The 20,931-nt window shown below is 36.2% G+C and overlaps 1 protein-coding gene across 2 annotated transcripts in view; it reads left to right on the plus strand.

The window, feature by feature from the left end:
• DMXL2 (Dmx like 2) overlaps nucleotides 1-20,931 on the plus strand; it is a 149,415-nt gene that overhangs the window by 68,003 nt on the left and 60,481 nt on the right. For both annotated transcript variants that reach the window (XM_020980751.2, XM_020980785.2), the window contains exons 10-16: nucleotides 1,745-1,981; nucleotides 2,379-2,650; nucleotides 3,722-4,403; nucleotides 4,854-4,975; nucleotides 6,573-6,662; nucleotides 12,061-12,178; nucleotides 13,804-13,923. In XM_020980751.2, coding sequence (XP_020836410.1) covers nucleotides 1,745-1,981; nucleotides 2,379-2,650; nucleotides 3,722-4,403; nucleotides 4,854-4,975; nucleotides 6,573-6,662; nucleotides 12,061-12,178; nucleotides 13,804-13,923 — 1,641 coding nt within the window. The remainder of the gene's footprint in view (nucleotides 1-1,744; nucleotides 1,982-2,378; nucleotides 2,651-3,721; nucleotides 4,404-4,853; nucleotides 4,976-6,572; nucleotides 6,663-12,060; nucleotides 12,179-13,803; nucleotides 13,924-20,931) is intronic.

Consider the following 20,931-nt stretch of genomic DNA (forward strand, 5'->3'; position numbering starts at 1 on the left):
GGTAGTAGTGTTTCCATATTTATTTTAAAATTTATTTTATTTGGCTGGTAGTATCTCTTCATTTCTCTTCTACTACTCTAGGAAGGTGCCCACCTTCCTCCCCTCCTTGATATTTCAGATCAGGCTCCCTTCTACTCTGATACTTGTTTTTTTATGGGGGAAGAAGCAGCATAAATGGTTGTGGTGACTGTGGTAGAGATCCCAATCTCAGATCTAATTCTAGTGATAATAGACATTTCTTTTGGGTGTTAGATGAAGACTAGAGAAATACTATTAGAAAGGCAGGATTTTTAACTTATGTCCTCACTGAATGAAAGACCAGTTTGACAAAGAAAGGGCTTCTTGAATAGTGGAATTGTCAAAAGTCCTGTAGCCTTAGGATTGTGGACAGGGCTCCTACAGATTTGTGGCCCCCAAACCTTCATCATAGCTGCTGGGGTTTTGTACTCAGTAGTATTCCATGATTCATTACCAGTCTATTCCATCCATCCATCCATCCATCCATAATTCAACAAGTCCTTTCCCCCAAATCAGCAACGTAACATTTTGGAAGGAATGTCAGAATTTATTAAGAATATTTAATATTGCACACATATGTATGCAGGCACACATGTATGGTAGCTTGGTGTAGTGGATAAAGAGGTAATAGCAAGTATTTATTTAGTTTGCAAAACTTTTTGTATATTATCTCATTCTGATTGACATAGCACTGTGACATAGGTGCAATTAGTATTCCCATTTTATAGATAAGGAAACCGAGGTTAATAGCAGTTAAGTGACTTACTTGCCATTAAATATCTGAGGCAGGACTTGAACTTGGGTCTTTTTCATTCTGAGTCCAACATGCTTCACTAAGCCCCTAGCTTAGCTGCCTCATGAGTCTGGAGTCATCTCCCCCTCTCTCCCTGCTCCACATACTTTGTGGTTATCACACCAAAAGGATACATTTTTCCTAAACAGCTTAATTTCTCAGTAGAGAGTGACTTGTAGATATATTTGGTTTTATTGATTTGGTTTTGTTATGGTGCTCCTAACTTTTCAGAAGTGATTTCTTTAGATGTTCAGTTTCATTAAGAAAAGCATTTGTTTTTGTGCCTAGCATTGTGAAGATGTTGTTGGAAACCTGTAAAATGAGACTTATTTTGTTTTGAACCTATTGAGAATTTTATCTGTAAAGGCCCAGTTGTTGGTGGTGTACCAACTATTGTTTTATTCTTGTTATCAAACCAGCATTAGCATGACCTGTGGGTCAGGGCATGGATGTTTATTTGCTGTATGTAACTGGATGTTTTGATGGTATTTGGTAAAATGTTGTCCTACCTGTCTTTTATGTACTTCTGGAACCTAGAAGCCTCTTACTGGTGAGGTTAGTGATTTTTTTTGGGGGCAGGTAATATTTAGCATGCAACCTGAGATTAAATAAAATTAACTTTAAAATGTATTTAGTATATGAACCATTTCAGATAATCCATTCCAGTAACCCAAAGGAGAAAAGTCAGGCCTGTTTGGAAGTTTGTGTGTGTGTGTGTGTGTGTGTGTGTGTGTATGACTTAGATGATTAATTTTCAAAATTATATTCACCATTATATTAAATGAAGTCCTGTATCACCACCAGTTTAAACAACAACCTACTTATAGTAATTATTTACTCACTTATCTATATAATTCACAATTCTTTCTCTTTTAGATATAGGACATTTCTATTTAAAAAAAATGTATATTTAAGTCTCATTTATTTCCACAGATATTCCATCAGTTCTAGCTGGAACAGCATTTAACTTTGATGAAGGAAATGGGGGGTTTGTAGTTCATTGGCTAAACAACAAAGAATTCCATTTTACATCCTCTACTGAAATATTTATGCAACAGTTAAGAAAGCTTTCTGATCTGCAAGTAGAACATGAAAATGATTTTGGAGATAGAGATGAAGAGGAACTGCAAGAAGAGAGAGAGAGGGGCTTACATATGAAGTTAGATCATGGTTGGTATCCTTTGTTCTAATTTTTTTTTTGGTAGTACTAAGATTGCTGGTAGTCTATATTTCATGAAAATGCTAAATGAACAAAATATACACTTAGAACTAACAGTAAATTTTAATGCCTCATTAAATTATTTTAATGACTTTGAAAGTTATGTGTTATCTTTTGAAACTATTACTATTGATGATATCTGAAGTGAAATATTTAGTTTTAGGTGAGAAATAGCCCATTTGCCATGCTCTAAGAGTGTAGAGAATGGTGTTGCCATTCCTTGTTTCCAGGTTATAGCTAAGATGTGGAATATTCAAGAGAGTGAGCTTTTCCTAATAATCTAGTATTTCCTCATTGTTTGTTGGCTTCAGAGTTATACTGTGTACCTTTTTATTTTTTTGTGTTCAGAATTATCCTTGGATAGAGAATCTGAGACAGGCACAGGATCATCAGAACACGAAGATGGAGAGCGAGAGGGGAGTCCTAGAGCTTACGCCCGAGCTAGTATGCCAATGACACTTCCTACGGTCTTATTAGATAGGAAGATTGAAATGCTGCTTACTGAATGGAACAGGAATCCAGATATGCTTTTTACAATCCACCCCATTGATGGCACCTTTCTGGTGTGGCATGTAAAGTATTTGGATGAATACAACCCAGGAATATTTAGACAAGTTCAGGTATATTATAAGAAGCAAATATTGTATTTCTTTTAAAAATAACAAACCCCTAAAATATATATATGAACTGTTTTTCAAAACTAACAAGATATTTCATTTGCAGCCATTAACATGTTTACAAACCCCATAAACAAGAATATATCTTTAGGTCTTAATTTTCCAGACTACTTAAAGGTAAACATTGGCTCACATAAAACAAAACTAGCTTCAACCATTTCTTTTTTTTTCTTTTAACTTTGGCATACTTTTGTGTAAATAACTTTGAATATGTATGTCTGGGAATTGCCAACCCTTTAAATAAAATAAACCACTCTGCAAACCTCACTCTTGAGAAGCCAGAAAGCTGCCCATGTGATAACCGTCTTAGGCAGATATTTCCCTTCTTCCCCAAACAATATTAGAACTTGTTTTTTTTTTTTTCTGGATCCACGTGTTTTTGGAAGGTGTAAATCTCAAGCTTTCTGTTCTATTCCTTTTGAGTGAGGTAAATCTTTCTAGGGTTCTATGAAGTCCTTCTCTTAGTGTGTGTGTGTGTATATTATATATATATATATTATATATTAATATTATATATTATATATATATATATATATATAATATATATATATATATAAATTATATATATATATATATAATATATAGTTATATGGGAGACTAGGCAGTGGGGTTAAGTGACTTGCCCAGGGTCACACAGCTAAGAAGTGTCAAGTGTCTGAGGCTGAATTTGAACTCAGGTCCTCCTGACTCCAGGGCTGGTGCTTTGTCTACTGCACCACCTCGCTGCCTAGCATAGTATATTATTTTTTAAAATAAACTTTGAATCTGTGTGTTTTTATTTCTGGCTCTGCATTTTGATGTTGCTTCCTGTGATTTATTTCATTAGGCATTTTAGTTCACTCTCTTACCCTTATTTTGTACATTTATGTATAGTTATCTGAAGCTGTGGGTTTCATACTGATGCTTTTATTGACTGTTGCCTCACATGATCTGTTGGTTTATAGTTGTGTTTATAACAGCTTTATAATTGTTTTTAAACACCATTTTATAAGTGGTTGCAATTGTGTTTTTTAGGTTTCATTTTCTTCTCGGATCCCTGTTGCATTTCCCTCTGGGGATGCCAGTTCTCTCAGCAAAAATATTATGATGTATGCTGCTAAAGATGTGACTAACACCCTGTGGCATCAGGAGAAGAGTACTGATGATGTTCTTGGATCCCAACCAAGCTCCAGACGTGATAGCATGAATGTGAACATTGCAGTTCCTGTAGTAATGATGGTCTCCAAACATGTCGATGGATCTTTAAATCAGTGGGCAGTTACTTTTGCTGATAAATCTGCCTTTACCACTGTGCTAACCGTATCTCACAAATTCAGATATTGTGGTCACCGGTTTCACCTCAATGATTTGGCTTGTCATTCAGTTTTGCCATTATTATTAACATCCTCGCATCATAATGCTGTACTGACGCCTGAATCAGATAGCCTTTGGGAGTTAGACACTAAACTAAGTAGAGTCACAGATCTTGTAAAGCGTATTAAAGGCTTATCTAAAGAACCCCTTAGAAATGCAGCCACTCGTACATTTCATGACCCAAATGCGATCTACAGTGAGCTAATTCTGTGGCGTGTAGACCCAATAGGACCCTTGTCATATACTGGGGGAGTATCTGAATTGGCACGCATCAACTCTCTGCACACTTCTGCCTTTTCTAATGTAGCTTGGCTTCCAACTCTTATTCCCAGCTATTGTCTAGGTAAGTGCTGTCTTAAAATATTTGTGTTTTTGGATGATTATTTTTATAATAACTATTTTTTGTTTAAAATATTAATTTCTATGACACAATTATACTTATTGATGTTTTGAATAAAACCCTTTTAGTAGTTAATAAAACAGTTTTTGTTTGTTGATAGGTATTAGGACACTATACTAAGTACACAAAGTCCAGGTGGTAGGAAAACTTAAAAAACTTTTAGCTATTTGTCAGTATTTCATTCAGTTTTTAAAAATGTATCTCTCATGAATCACTTTATGCTGCCATTATTATTTTCATCATTTTATAATTGATTATGTTTGTCCTAATAGTAATATGAGGTGTGGTATAATTATTTTAAGGAAGTTATACAGTAGTATTTAACTTAGAAGTTAAAAAGAAACCATTTGATAATGCAAATGTCTTTTTTTCCTACAAAACCCTTCGTTTTAGGTACATACTGCAATTCTGCCAGCGCTTGCTTTGTTGCTTCTGATGGAAAAAAATTGAGATTATATCAAGCTGTAGTAGATGCCAGAAAGTTGCTTGATGAACTTTCAGACCCAGAATCCTCAGTAAGTTTTCTTTATTTTTGGTGGAGAGGGGCATGAGGAGAGTGGCTATGTAGATTCCATATTTACATGTTCTAAAATCCTTCCTTTGTTTAGTCTGTATTTGAAGGAATATCCTTTATGTGCTTTGTTGTTCATGAACGTGTGTGTCACGGTTTCGTATTTCTCCCAGTGTCCATTCAGAGGCACCAAGAGACATTTATGGAAATAATGTTCATACATAACATTTATTCAGCATTCATTCCACAAACATTTATTCAGAAACTGACATATACAATGTACTGTGTTATTCAGTGAGGGAAAGACAAGACAAAATGTCACAGTTCCTTCTTTTCAAGAAGCTTATACAGAGTAGATGTAGAAGAGCTTAAACAAATACCATGAATATTTTAAATAAAAGAGGATAGAGGAAATTGGTTCTTTCTCCAAAGTACTATGATTTATTTCTTATATATTACTCTCATCACTTGTAAGCTTGATTTATTTTGGTGAAGATTCCCCTATTGCCCAAACTGTGATCATGCTTTTTTATTAGTAATTCGTATTTGAGAAACAACCCTGTGAAGTAGATGTTGTTATTCCTATTGTATAGAGAAGGTGTCTGGTAAAGTAACATCTCCAGGGTTGTGCAGATAAGAAGTGTCTTAAAGTGTTATTTGAATCCAGGTCTCATGATTACAAATCAGATTCTTCTAGCTTCCATGATGAGCCATTGCTTCTGTGTTATCACCAGCATCTGCCATTGCTCATTACCGGTGGCACTCTGTCCATCCCCTTTCATAACCAAGCCTTTTGCATGGCTTTTGAATTTGAAAAAAGGAAATCTGGACTTTATTGGTAGTTCTGCTCCTCATATATTGTTCAGTTCATTTCAACAAATATTTATTTGCTGCCCATTTTGTTCTTAGTCTGCTGTACTAGGTACAGAGGGGAATACAGAAGAAGTAGAAGCCACCCTTCTTGCCCTTGAGTAACTCAAAATCTAATTGGGAAGGCCAGGTATATACTTCAGCAAGAAGAGAATGATATTCATTTCCCTAAAGACTCACCTGCAAGAAACTGTTTCCAGTCTCTCTTGATTTTGGTGCCTTTCCTCTTATTTGTGACTTATCCTACATATACCTTATTTGTGTGCTGTCTCTCCCCCATTAGGCTCTGCTCCTTGAGAGCAGAGATGGTTATTTATTTATTTTTCTTTGAATTTCTAGGGCTTAGTATAGTGGCTGGCACATAGTAAGCACTTAATAAATGCTTATTGACTGATATGAGTGAAAATTGTGACATAAAAGTTAATATGGGAACCATCATGGGTGGGTAATTACTTTGTGGAGAAGATATCTCTTGTTTTATATGTCAACACAGCAAAATGTAATGCTTACTGCTAATTTATTGAATGATCATTATGGAAAAGTGAAATATTTCTTGGTTCTATTAACAAGAAAATTTTATCATTATTACTAATGGGTAGTGACTTTCTTGCACAGTCACCATTATTATTCAGTGAGTAGATAGTAAATGCCTATTGTGTATAAGATAATTGGATTATCAGTGGTAATAACAATATAATCATAAACTTTTAATCAATATCATCTCGTTTCAGAAACTTATTGGAGAAGTGTTTAATATTGTGAGCCAACAATCTACTGCTCGACCTGGATGCATTATTGAGCTCGATGCAATAACTAACCAAGTAAATAAATGCTAATGAAATGATGGTATAAATATACTTAAAAATTGCTTCTATAACTATTATTGAATTTTACCTTCACAACAATCTTCTTTTATCCCAAGCCCTGTCAGATCCTGATTAGCAACATAGTGCAGTCTGTGAGTGGTTCAGGAGTTATTCTCTTTTTAGGTTGGAGCTGTGAAAGTGCCTTTTGTAAAGGAATTTGGCTTCTGCAGGTCCAGTAGCTATGACTCTGGTCCTTCTGCATTGAGACTGCATTTAGGCTCAGACTGTGTAGTCTGTGGACTTTTTCTATGGAAAGCAAACTAATTTGAGGAACTTTCTCATCTTAGTGGGAAGAACCGTGACTTACAGTGTTTTGACTTAAATCACTTGAAAGTTTTTCAGGAAGAGCATATGAAAATGCAGGTAGGATAGGGATTAATTTGAAAATACACGCGAACTTTAGTATTAATTACATGACTGTTGGTCAGTCTTAAAGAGTTCTGACCTATCAAAATAGTGAGGCATTTAAAAAAAAAAAGCAGAGTTGTGAAACTTGGAACATGTGATAAAAGATCAAAGTGGACCTATAGAATTATGTGTAAAGTGAATTTCCTTAATGATACTCACATTATTATGCTTATAATCATAGTAAAGTATTCATGTTATTTGAATAAATTCGAATAGGTATAAATTGACATGTTCTTAAATATGTTGGCTATATTTAAACAGCTATTGTAGGGGGCATTAAATTAGATACATGCTTTTGGATAACATGAAGGAAATATATATAGAAATATTTCTAAAATTTATTATTTAAAGCAGGCAGCATGGTGTAATGCTGAGGTTTTTAATCTTGTTTGTGTAATGTACCCCTTTGACAGTTCAGTGAGAGCCTATAAACCCTTTCTCTGAATAATGTTTTTAAATGGCATAAAATGAAATATGGGAGCCAATTATATATTAAAATAGAGTCATCAAAGTATTTTTTAAAAAGAAATTTCCACATCTCTAAGTTAAGAACCCCTGGTCTGAAGAGGGTTAGACTAATTATTTGTGTCTTTTAAGTTCCCTTCTGACACTAAAATCTTGTGATCTAGTTAAAAACTGGTAGAAGTTAACAACATCAAAACATGAAAAGTTTGATAGAAAGATATCCACTCACTAGCCAAGCACAGAATTGTGTTCCTATGAGCTTTATGGAGTAATAAGAGTGATCCTATCAGTTTCATGGTATTCCATGAGGAAAGGCCTGGATGTAGCATTTGTGTTCCAGTTTAGGGTAATAGAAGAAAGTAAATATCCTTGTTGTTGAATCTTGAAGAAATATGAAATCTTAGTGTGCATATCAAATTTTAAAATAGTAACAAGTTTGACTATGTTGTGTTACAACTTAAAAATTCAATTGTCTTTTTGTTGTTTTAGATTTTGACCAAAGAGCATAAATTACTCAGATTTCAGTCAGGAATTTAGGTCAGAGTGAAATATAAGAGGGTGAGGTATCTTGCTGAGTTTTAAAACAATTAATATTTTATCAATATGCAAATATAGGATGCCTAAGAACTAAAATAATCTGAAAGCTCAGTCCCAGGGGCTGTCTATATGGGGAGTTGTTAAAACAGACTGGTATAGTGAACACAGTGCTGGATTTGGAGTCAAGAAGAGATGAGCTCTAATCCTACCTCTAACATTGACTAGCTATGTGACCTTAGGCAAGCCCCTTACCTCTCTGAGCCTCAAGTTTTGCAACTGTAAAATAGTGATAATGCCTTGTAATACTTTACAGTGTTCATACACATAGTCCAGTCCCTTCGTTTTACAGGTAAAGAAACTGAGGGTTCTGGGGGATTTAGAAGCTTGTTCAGATTCCTCAGATAGTAAACCAGAGCTGTTGCTCTTGATGGTGAAAAGAGATAATGTAAATAAAGTGCTTTGTAGACTTTAAAGTGTTACATAAATATCAGAATTATCATTACGTAATAGATACTAATAATGTTTGTTAAATGATGAAAAGAAATGTTTGGGTTAAGGCCTAATGATTACTGACGCCAAGGAAAAATTTAGTTCCTATTTGGTCTTTCAAGCCCAGATCTGGCTTGTAATGTTACTGAAGAAAGAGATTTACTGCCATAAGGCTCTGAGCTCATTGGGGAGCACTTACAGAAACCACATTTTTGCACTTCAAGCAGGACACCTTTATAGTACTTCTATTGGCCCTTATTATTTTTATAAGGAATTCCTTGCTGAAATGGAGAGCTAGCAAAAACTCCACAGGAGTTAGAAAATTGTGTTATACTCCCACTCTCCTTTTTTGGGGGGGTATGTGTATGTATGGATGTTTCTAAAAGGGAAGAATCATCACCATTATCTACTAAATCAGCTACAGTGTTTCTGACTGTACTGTCAGACTCCATTTTATTTGTCTTTTATCTTATGACCTACCTATCTTAATCAATAATAATATAATAATAATTAGCATTTATATAACCATCCCTTATGTGGCTGGAACTGTGCTAAACGTTTTAGAAATGTTTTTTCATTTGTTCCTCAAAGCAACCCTGGGAGGTAAAAATAGTAATAACAGTAATAGCTAACATTTATATAGTACTTACTGTGTGATAGGCGCTCTACAATTATTACCTTATTTGATCCTCACAACAATCCTGCAAGGTAGGTACTACTGTCATCCCCATTTTACAGATGAGGAAACTAAGGCAAACAGCATTTAAGTGACTTGCCCCATGTCTGAAACTGGATTTCAACTCTGTTCTTCCTGATTCCATGCTCAGCATTCTACCCACTGAGGTCCCTAGCTAGCTGTGTGTAATACCTGGGTAGTGTTAGTGATAATCACAAGGGGATTCTTTTTATTGTGCTCTTAGGGAACTGTTCTTAAGTATGTTGGAATTCATGTGAGGTGGAGGGTGAAAAGAGAGACGTCTTTCCTCCTCTCCCAGTTTTGGAGGGGTTTGGGGGAGAGCTCAAGCAAGTCACTGCTTTTACTCTGTCATCTTGGCTCCACTCCACTCCTTTCCCAATTTTGCCAGCTAGTAAGCCCTCCCCTTTGCCACCAGCCAGCCTTGTTTTTCCCTCTAAAGTTCTCTCTCCCTCCTTTTTTTTTTAAGCCCAGGGCTATCGTTACCAAGTAAAGAATTCCTGTGCACACTATCAGGATAAATGCCTCATTTGTCCCCTCTAACTGTAGGCTAGTCCAGGTGACCCTGTTCTTGTAAACAGAGTTTGAATATAGAGTTAAGTCCAGCAAGATGTTTGCCACCACATGCGCTAGAGGAGAGGGACCTCCTAAGGATAGATCTTGCCACCCTAGATATAACCCTGCTAAAGGCTAAGGCCTCGTCTGTCTCACGCCCTTTCTCGAATTTGGGGGAACTTAACTAGGTTAGGGAAATATAGATATACTTGGTGCTGAAAGAGCCTTCACTTTTATTCTTCTTCACCTTATGCAACCCCTCAAGATTTAGAGGTATTTCAATATCCTTGGTTAACTTAGGCCATTATCTCAGCTGCCCCAGGAAATATTCCCACATCTTTCCACTGGAGAATAGCAATCCATCATTTTGGGAGTAATAACTCAAAATAAGAGAACCTGGAACACAAAGGAGTTTTTCACATTGTTACTTAAGATGGAGTGGATTGTTATTTTCTTCCTTGACACATATTGTGGATGATCCTTGACAGACATTGTTTGGATCCAGGTTCCTCTGCTCAATAAGGTGCCTTTTGTCTCTTCAGTCTTAAAAGATGTACTGAATCAGGTTTACTGTTCGCCTGGCACCTGTCAACTGATCTTTGGTGTATTGTATAGATTGTACCCAAGGGAGGTACATCCTTCCCTTTTTATAACCGGCCTGAGAGCGGAACACTAGGTACGATGAGACTTCTAAAGCTTTCAGGATTGTAATTTTGAAACTTAGTATTCAAGCAATTAGATTTCTGTGGCTAGAAATACCAGGTTCTCTTCACTGAGGCAACCAAAGGGAGCTGAATATACATGTATGGCAGTCAGAGGCAGAGAGCTATGCAGGCCTTCTTTCTGTCCTTGAGAGACTAAATGACCCAAAAGACTCTCCTAAACACAGCTTAAGAAGTAATAGATATTATCCTCATGCTGTAAGCCACAAGAGATGCTTTGTATTCAAAGTTAGAAATATGGAGATGATCAGAGATACTAGGTACCATTTTTGACTTTGTCTTGGTGGTCCCTAGAAAATAAGTGGTGGAAGGAACCTGATATCCCCTTCATTTTACAGATAAGGAAACTGAGGCCCAGATAAGTGACTTGCCCAAGGTCACACAGGTAGTAAATGGCAGAAGTAGGATTTGAATTCTAAACCAAGACCTACATAATTATTTTCCAAACTGGAAATACTTGGCAAGGGAGTTGAGAACATTTTGTGCAAAAAACCCAAAACAAAACCAGCAGGATCTTGGTTTCCCTAGGTACCCTTCAGACAGGCTTTCCTGTGCTTGATCATTTGTTTAAGGTACTTTAGATATAGCCATTTTTCTCTAATAAGATAAAGGGAACCCAGATCCCAACTCAGGGCAACAAAACTCATGACCTGGAACTAAGGACTGGAGGCAACCAGTCTCAAATCGCTAATCTTCAGAATGGTCAAAAAAGCCATTATTGCATTCCTTGTTCTCAATTCAGGGGAGATCTAGAAGCAGGTATACATATCAGCTTTTCCTTTGGGCTAGTGACAAGCTGGGCTGCCTTTGGCCTCCATGTCTACTTAATAGAACTTAAAAGGGGATCAATATTTCCTTAGACCTCCTAGAGACTCTGGAAAACAAAGTTCTTTATCATTTTACTTTTGCTGTTTAGGAGATCAGCAAGTTAGGAGGCAAAAGTTTACCCCTTCTTCATGGAAAAAATTGAAATCTAGTACTGAACAATTTATTAACTGTCCCTGGACAAAAGCAGTGTGTTAATTAGCACAGGGGGCAGTGCAGCAGGAGATGTCTGGACCTGTCAGAACCACTATAGGTCTTCATTAGTGATTCTTGAATTTCCAAGGACTGCACACAGTGTGTTCAGTAAATGAGGGATATCAGAAAATATGCGTTTACTTCTAAGGGAAGCAATGAGCTGCCTGCCTCTTTCTGTCTTAGAAATCTTTAAACTCCCAGGTTGTGTTCAATCTCAAATTCTGAGATGTAGCCTTTTTTTTTCTGATTGAGAAATTTGTTAAACTTTTAAATATATGTAGAATTGTTTTCCTTTCAAAGTAAGAGATGATTTGATATCCAGGTCTTATTTTATCACTAGTGAGAAATTCTGGCTTTTGATGTTTGAGAGAGAAGAGAGCAAGAGAGAGCATGTGTTTGCAGAGGAGGGTAGGTAGGTCTGAAGTACAAAAATATTAACTTTTTTTTTTTTTGGTGTTTATAGTGTGGCTCAAATACACAGTTACTTCATGTTTTTCAAGAAGATTTCATTATAGGATATAAACCACTTAAGGTGGACACGGAGCAGAAGGAAACGGAGATATTTTTCCAACCATCTCAAGGTACCTTCAAACATAGCCTAGATTAAATTTCTTCAATTTTGAAAAAAAAAGTTCACTGTATCTGTGTATGGCCTTTATAAAATACTAGAAATCCCTGGAATAATTTATGACACATATACTATATAATTTGGTTAAAATGACTTTAATCTTGACCAGTAAGCAGATTTGTATCAGTACTGCCTCTCTATCAAGGAAAATCATATTTTTTGAAGTAAAATTGAAAGTCATAAAGTAATAAAGCATGGAGTAGTGGAGAGATTATTACCAAGAGACAGAAGTTCCAAGTTCTTGTCTCCCTCTTAGGTGTTTAGGTTTTTGCTTTGGGTATGTTCAGTTTAAAACAACCAGTGTTTATTTAGTGCCTGCTCTGGTATGTGTGAGGTATTTGTGTACAAAGATGAAAAACAGTATTGTCCTTTCCTCAGATAACAGCTTGCTTTCATATAGTGCTTTAAGGTTTACACAGCACTTAACCTCAGAAGACATTTTGTAGAAGTCTTCTCTGTTTACATTCCAGATATTTTTCACATTTGTTGCTTTTTCTCCACTCACTGAATTATTCTAAAAGCCTATATGTTACCCTCTCTCTAGCTTCTCTCCATTCTAGTTCATCCTTTACCTGTCTGCCAGAATAATCTTTCCTAATATACCAGGTATGACTTTTTTCGCTCTCAGAAGACTTTAGTGGGGCTGTTGCATTTTAGATAAAATATAAATTCAACTTGATGTTAAAGGCTTTCTACAAGCTTCATTCTAATGGGAGGTAATGTGGAATAATGGATAGAAAGCTGGACCTTGGAGTCAGGAAGGAACCTCCTACGTTTTTCCCTTTTTTTGCCTCAATTTCCTCACTGAGAGGATTGGACTTGATGGTTTCTAAGGGCCTTTCCTGCTCTAAATATATGATCTACTTTTCTGGGCTTATTTCATATTACTCCCCTTTATACATTTTTCCATGATAGGCTGACTTGATTGCTAGCTATTCCTCGATCTTATCTTGCTGTCTCCTGATTCTTTTAGTTCTCACAGCCTAGCATACACATTCCTTAATTTGGCATTTAAATCTTCAAACATACTCCCTTCTCATCGTTTCTTGTTGAAATCCTTTGTTTTGGAGGCCCACTTCCAGTATCATCTCCATAAAGCCTTCTCTGATTTCTACCTCTTCAGATTTTCTAGAGTCATTTGACTAGCTTTCCTTTTGTTCCCATCACATCCCATGTTTTATTAATTATACTAATTTCTGTACCTATTGTATTCTTTTCTTGTACAGGCTATCATTTTCCATCTTTGTATATTTGGTGCCTACCACAGTACCTCACACATAATAAATGGACATTTCAGAGATGTTTATTGATTTGAATGATAGTTTGACCTCACATCAAAGGCACTTGGGCAAGAGTTTGACAGCCCTTCTATTTGACAGTCATTCTTTTTGAAAAAGGCTTTAATTTTTAAAGATTTAATAAAATAAAAAGTTGTGTCCACAAATATTATTCTTTCATGAGATTGCATCAGTTTGTTTTTAAAAGCCCATTCATTATCCTCTTGTGTGTAATGTCACTGTATTTGTCTTTTAAGTTTTGAAAGCGTATTAATGAAGCATCTCTTTACTTTACTGATAGGATATCGTCCACCACCTTTTTCAGAAAAGTTCTTTCTGGTAGTAATTGAAAAAGACAGTAATAATTATTCTATTCTTCACATGTGGCATCTTCATCTTAAATCTGTACAAGCATGTTTAGGTAAGTAATTATGATTCTATAGATACATCTTATGAAATAAATTTCAGTTATGAATATACTTTGTCAGATAATTCCTTAAAGCAGAAATTCTTTACCTGATGTCTACGAGCTGTTTTTTAAAACTATCCTTATAATTATGTTTTATTATAATTGTTTTCCTTTGTCAACATAGGTATTTTATTTTATCCATTAAAAATGTCATTTTGAGGAGTCCATAGGCCTCACCAGACTGCAAAAGGGGTTCATGACATAAAAGAGTGTTAGCAATTCCTGCATTAAAAGATCCTAGGAATTGTAAATTGAACAACTGAGTAGAAGCAAACTGTTTGTAGCAAACTTTTAAATATGAAAATAAGAGACTGAATCCATTCATGAAAGAAATTAGTCTATGCCTAAGAGGGAATCATTCCATAAACTTATAACAATTTTAATGGAAATTTAAGAGAATTAATACTATACTTTTTGAGGTTATTAATGCATCATCAATGCAATCATTAAATGAATAACAAAGTTGTGGGTCTAAACTTTTTTATAACAGGTGTGGTATAGCTATATAATAGTTATTTCTATAGATAATGCAAATATTAACAAAAATTAACTATTTGTAGGACACTAAGATTACATAATTTATAATTTTTCTTCACTGTGTCAGATGTCTATAATATTAATCAAATTTTAAGATGGGGAAGTGTATAAATTGGACTCATAGAAATCGGCAGATATATTTTCTTCTGAATACGTCTTTCTTTGAGAGGCAAATTAAGAATTATGTAGCTATCATATTCAACTTGATTAAATCAATGGTTTCATTTTTGGCTTGGTATCCTCAATACTTAACACAGTGCCTGGTACATAATAGGTGCTTCATAAGTGTTTGTTGGTTAATTGATTCATTCAGGAATTAAGTCTAACTTTAAACTATTAATATTTCAGAATTCTTTTTGTTATTACTCAGAAAGGGGCAGAAATATGTAGTAGTGACGAGAACGTATGGAGTCAGGAAGAACAGGCTTCATATCCTACGTCTGATACTTTCAGCTATGAAATCTTGGGAGAGTCGATTAATTACTTTGCACCTTAGTTTCTTCATCTATTAAGTGAATGGAACAGTACCTATAATATATATCATCAGATCAAATCAACAATTATCAAGCACCAACTATGGGCCAGGTGCCATGTTAGATTTTGGATTTAAGGAAAGACAAAAGCAGTCCCTGTTCCCAAGCACCTAACAATCTAATGGGGGAAACAACATACAAATAATTACAAACTCACTCTCTTTCTCTCTCTCGTGTGTGTGTGTGTGTGTGTGTGTGTGTGTGTGTGTATATACATATATACATATATATGTATATATACACACACACGTACACACATATACATATACACACACACATATACATATATATATATAAAACATATATCCTATATTCATATATGTATACACATACACACACACACACGTGCATGCACACACACATATATATAAAAATGATTGTCATAGAAGGAAGAAATGAGCATTAAGGGAGACCGGGAAAGGCTTGTTTCAGAAGGCAGAATTTTAGGTGAGACTTGAAGGAAGTTAGAGAAGCAGGGAATCATAGATAATGAAAGAGGGAATTCTGGGCATGGGGATAGCCAGTGAAAATGCACAGTCGGGACATAGATTGTCATGTCCAAAAATAGCAAGGAAGCCAGTGTCACTGGAGGGGAGTCAGGTATCAAAGTACTGGAAAGATAGGAAGAGGCCAGGTTATGAAGAGCTTTCAAGTCCAAAACAGAGGATTTTGTATTTGATTCTGGAGGTAATAGGGAGCCACTGGAGTTTTTTGAATGAGGGACTGACATGTTATAACTCTTGAGCCAGAGAGTACAACCAGAAGACAAATTCAGATGTTCAGGCCTGAGGAGATGAGGGGGCCTGGACCAGGGTAGTAGTGGTGGCAGAGGAGAGAAGTGACAAAGGTAGAATTGACAGGACTTGGCAACAGATGAGACGGAGGTGGGGAGTGTGAGAGAGGAGGAGTCATGAATAACACCTAGATTGTAAACCTAGGGTGACTGGGAGGATGATGGTGCCTTTGACAGATGTCTATCAGACATCCAATTTGAGATGTGCAGTAGGCATTTGGAGATGTCAGGAGAGAGGTTGGGGCTAGATAAATCTGAGAATCATTTTCCTAGAGATGATAATTGTATTCATGGGAGCTGATAATCACCAAGTAAAATAGTGTAGAACGGAGGTTGATTTGTGGAACCCTTGGAGAATAGTTTCTCAAAGTGGGTGATATCACCCCCTGGGGGGCACTGGAATGATCTGGCAGATGGTAGTAGCTTTGGGTACAATTGGGGTACGTTGAATAAAAATAAGGGGGTAGTTGAAGCATAAGGAAAAAAGAGAAGACAAGAAAATTTCAAAAAACCATTTGTATATGTTTCATCTGTTGTGTAACAGAGTTAAAGTCATAGTGATTATGTCGTTTTCCAAATAAATACACAATAAATACAAGTTATAACTGTGACCAAGTCCACCGACATATCTTAGCAAGCAAGTGTTGGCAGGTGAGCATGTCAGGGAGTCCAGCATGCATTGGCAGGAATGTGCTTGTAATGACTTGTTTACGATATGATATATGTGGTTACATGATGTAATATTGTGTCATCAAAATTGCAATGCAGGAAAAAACCCACAAATTTGTAATAAATTATTAAATTTAAGATGTCATTTAAAAAAATATTTTTGTTGAAATGATGCAAATTATATTTAAAAAAAGGGTTAAAGAAAGTAGATTTCCAGAGGGGCACTGAGTAATTTTTTTTAAAGGGGCAGTAGGCCAAAACAATTTGGGAACCTCTGAGCCTTAGAGTTTCAGTAATTTTTTTCACAGTGCTTCCAAGGCCAAAAGAGTTACCTAACAGTTCTGTTTATTAAGTAGTTGGTTCCCAAACCTTAATACATATTTATGTCCTAACATCTTGGTAGATATTTGAAAAAGTACTCATAGATTGAAAGAAAAAAAATTTATATCATTCTCAAAAAAACCCACAGTTACTTACTAATGGGAAGTACGTCCCTGTTGGGCACTGCACAACTCTTCAGAACCTGGAATTGGATGGAATACCTCCACTGTCGTTTCCTGTTCCATGTTGATTTTTGCTTTTTGTCAGAGTGACTACTGAAAACCCAGCATTGCAAAAATCTGCCCTCTTAAATGAGGGAGTTCCAGGGATTACTGACATTATTGAAAGTACAAGTAAACAAGAAGCATCTCAAACATTGGAGAACATCATGTGGCACAACCTAATTTTGAAACTGGGAGCTAGTAGTAGTAGTATCCTGAGCTAGTGGTTAGAGTGGTATCCAACAGATGTTGAGTATCCCTGTGCATCCAGCAGAGCACAGTTTGGGAACTTGGGGCATAGAGGAGAAAACAAGAGGGCGTAGGACATGGTTAGTGGGTGTGATGTGGATGAAGAGTCAGCAGAGGAGGCTGAGAAGGCATGGTCAGTGGGAGGAATGCCAAGAGAGAACAGTGACATGAAAACTTAGAGATGAGAGAATCAAGGAAAAGAGGGTGGTTGACAGTGTCAGAGTCTGCAGAGAGGTCAAGAAAGATATAGATGGAGGAAAGGCCACTATATTTGGCAGTTAAGAGATCAGTCACTGGTAACTTTGCAGAAAGCAATTTCAGTTGAATGATGATGTTGGAAATCAAACTATGGAGAATTGAGAGAGTGAGAAGAAAGGAAGTGGAGGCACTGAAGGTGTTGGAGGGAATATCAGTTTGTATGTTGAAATCTGCCAGGCAAAAGTTAGGAACTGAGGAGGAAAGACTAAGCCGGGCACTGACCTTTGGGAAAAACAAGGGAAGTGTACATATGAGAGGTTAGTAGATAACAGATACTAGAGTATTGTTTGGGTGATAAATACGAATTGAACAAACGTGAAAAGGAGAGGTTATGGGATGATGGATGGAGAGAGTCTGGAAGTTGCAAGGGGAACAAGAAGTATTCTGATTCCCCTACCATGACCAGTTAGTGGGGAGGAGTAGGCAGTGGTGATATGGATGAAAATGAAACCAGTGCTAGAAAAGGTGGCCAGATGTGTGCCATCATCACACTAAGCTGGGTCTTAGTGAATATAAGAAGAATGAAGGAAGGAAAAAGTTTTAAGATGAAACTAAATTTGTTACCTATGGAGTATCAGCTCCACATAAGGTATGTAAAGTGTTATTGCAAAATTTAAACTGCTGTACAGTCATTTATCATCATTGATGTCCATAATTCAATTTTGACCGAATTTGATCAAAGTTAATTTAGAATTTTAAATCAGGTAACATATTTTGTAGGTTCTCTTTATGTTTGCATGCTATTTCATGTCTGTTTTTTAAGAGCAACATAATCATGTATCAGAAGTTGAGAAGGCCATGAATGGTACTGGTGACATTGTTTCATGTTTCAGAGATTAGATTTTAAAAAAAAATGTAACCTTTAGTAGGCCTGTGCTCTTTCCTCTCCACTCCAGCCTTCATTTCCTGCCTTGTATCTAATAGAAGCCTTTCTGGTTGATGTTTTTTTTCTTTTTGAGATGGCACAGTCTTCCAATTCTGCCCTAGTTCCCAGCATTTGATTTTGGGATTTCGAACTATGTTGGCTTCACAGAAAGGAGGGAGATGGAGCTTCTTGATAGGTGATTCAGGATCAGTGATGCAGTGTAGTATGGTAGAAAGAGTATTAGATTTGGAGTCAAGTATCTGGGTTCAAATCTTGCTCCTGCCTCAACTATCAGAGTGACCTTGGGCAAGTCATGTAACCTCCATGGGTCTCTAAGGCCCTTTCTTTATGATTTATGATTCTGTGATAGCACCTTAGTAGGAAAGGAATCCTCATTAAGTATTAAAGCACCTGTTGCACAAGGTATCTGGTTAGTGTTTAGGAAAGATGCAAAGATAAATAAGATAGGATCCTTGCTTTCAAGGAGTTAATAGTCCATTTTTTGAACTCCTTGAAGGTTTCCTGTTTTTTTTTAATTAAAGAGTTAATTGCATTATATTTTAGAAATCTTGGTAAAATGTGTTTATGGGATAGTAAGGTGAATTATAAAAAACTTGAGGATTATCCACGGCCTTCCCATCCCCTAGTATCAAGTAAAATTAATAATAGGCAATATTCCTGGTTAGTTCTATTTCTTTGTACTTGATATTTGGCAGGGGAAGGGGAGAGGCTGTTGTTCTTCAGGAACATTTACTTGTATCCTATAAATTTGGACTCTGAAAGATGTCTGATGAGCAGATGTACTATATAATTTTACTGCTGGCAGGTAATTTCTTTGTATAGTTACAACATGTGGTTGTAGAATTTTCATGTTACTACCACTAGTTGTTAAACAAACTGAAACATTAGGTTTCAAGTTTATAATCTCATCTTCTGAAGGCAAAATCTCAATGTATTCTTCAAATTCTCTTATTTTTCAGTTTTCTTTACTCTCAGTGGTCTCCATCTTGCTTTCTTTGGTTTTGTCTCCTCAACTACATCTGAGCTTATGATGCCAATATAGGCTACTTCTTGTTTTGTGTAGTTATTAACCAATGAAATTCCAACATCTTGTAATGACAACACAATTTCTTACTCTGTCAACTCTGTTTTTTCACTTTCATGTGTCACTTTAAATACCGTAGGATCTTTAATGACTAAAATAATGAGTTGCAAGCCTTCAAAGAAGGAAACTAAATAGATGGTCTTTTTCCCACCCAAATTTATTGGTGTCATTATGTCATCTTTTTGCATTAGTTCACTGTGGCTCTTTCTACATTTCCAGGTCAGTTTTCTAGAGCCTCTGGGATCATTCCCAAGTATACAAAAGTGCTTTAACAAGGGGAAACATGTCTTCCATTTCAGTGAGGCGATATGTGCAAGAAACTGTGACCATTAAAAAGTTTTGAAAGATGTAATTTTTGGGTAATTTACTCATTTTATTAATAAGATTAGCAGGTTATTAATAAAAGGATGGTCATTTGGGTGTTTCTCTTAGATCAAAGACTTAAAGGTTTCTTTATGTTGGTATCTGTGAAGTTAGAATTGCCTAGATTACCAGGTTCACTTGAATTTCTACTTTGGCACCTAAAAAATGGCCATAACATTTATAACTGCAGTTATGATAACTATAATGAAGAGTCCTGTGGCATTGTAGGATTTAGCAGACCATGCCATCTGTGTAGGCTTGGTGGTGCAGAGGTCTAGAGGTAGAAAAAGGATGATGGTGCCTGGAGAGAGTAGGTTGTAGGTAGGTCAAGAAACTACACCCTCCCCTCAGCCGCTACACTGTAATGATGAATACTGCCCAGCATGGCCACACCTTTTTTTGCCCTCCCTTTGTGCTCTTAGAGGAACCCAATCATAATGGCAGTGTTAGGAGGTCCAGGGGAACCAACTTGTCACAATAACAAGTTTCCTGAAACTACTGTCAGAAAGCACCTCATTGGTTCTGGCTTCCTCTGTTTTGAGAGCTTTCTGTGGATTTACTCCTTTAGGTTGCCACCCATATCTAAAAACATCTCAGGCTATCTTTATAAAGTATGTAGAAGAAAGTCTGTACTCTTTATTTTAGCTCAAAAGTCTATCAGAGACATTTATCATTTTTTTTATAAGTAGATTTTGCTTGGTGAGAGATTCTGGTAAGCAATCCCCCTCCTAAAAAGAAAACTACCAGACTCAAGTAATTTCCAACTCTGATTTTAAAAGTAACTGTGAGATAGATAGGAAGGGTCAACAGTACAGAGGCCTCGTTTGTGTGTGTGTTTTTTTTTCTGATATCCTAAAAGGAACAACGGTAGGAACATTCATGGGAAGATCTGGTCCTGATTTCTTTGGGAAAGACAAGGCAGTACAGGGCACCAAATATTTGTTAAGCGCTAATTATGTACCTGACACTCTACTAAGTGCTAGGGATACAAATACAAGCAAAAAGAAAGACAGTCTTTTTCCTCATGGGGCTTACATTTTAATAGA

Source organism: Phascolarctos cinereus, unplaced genomic scaffold (assembly GCF_003287225.1).
Source record: "Phascolarctos cinereus isolate Bilbo 61053 unplaced genomic scaffold, phaCin_HiC Scaffold_3;HRSCAF=262, whole genome shotgun sequence".
Classification (NCBI taxonomy): Eukaryota; Metazoa; Chordata; class Mammalia; order Diprotodontia; family Phascolarctidae; genus Phascolarctos; species Phascolarctos cinereus.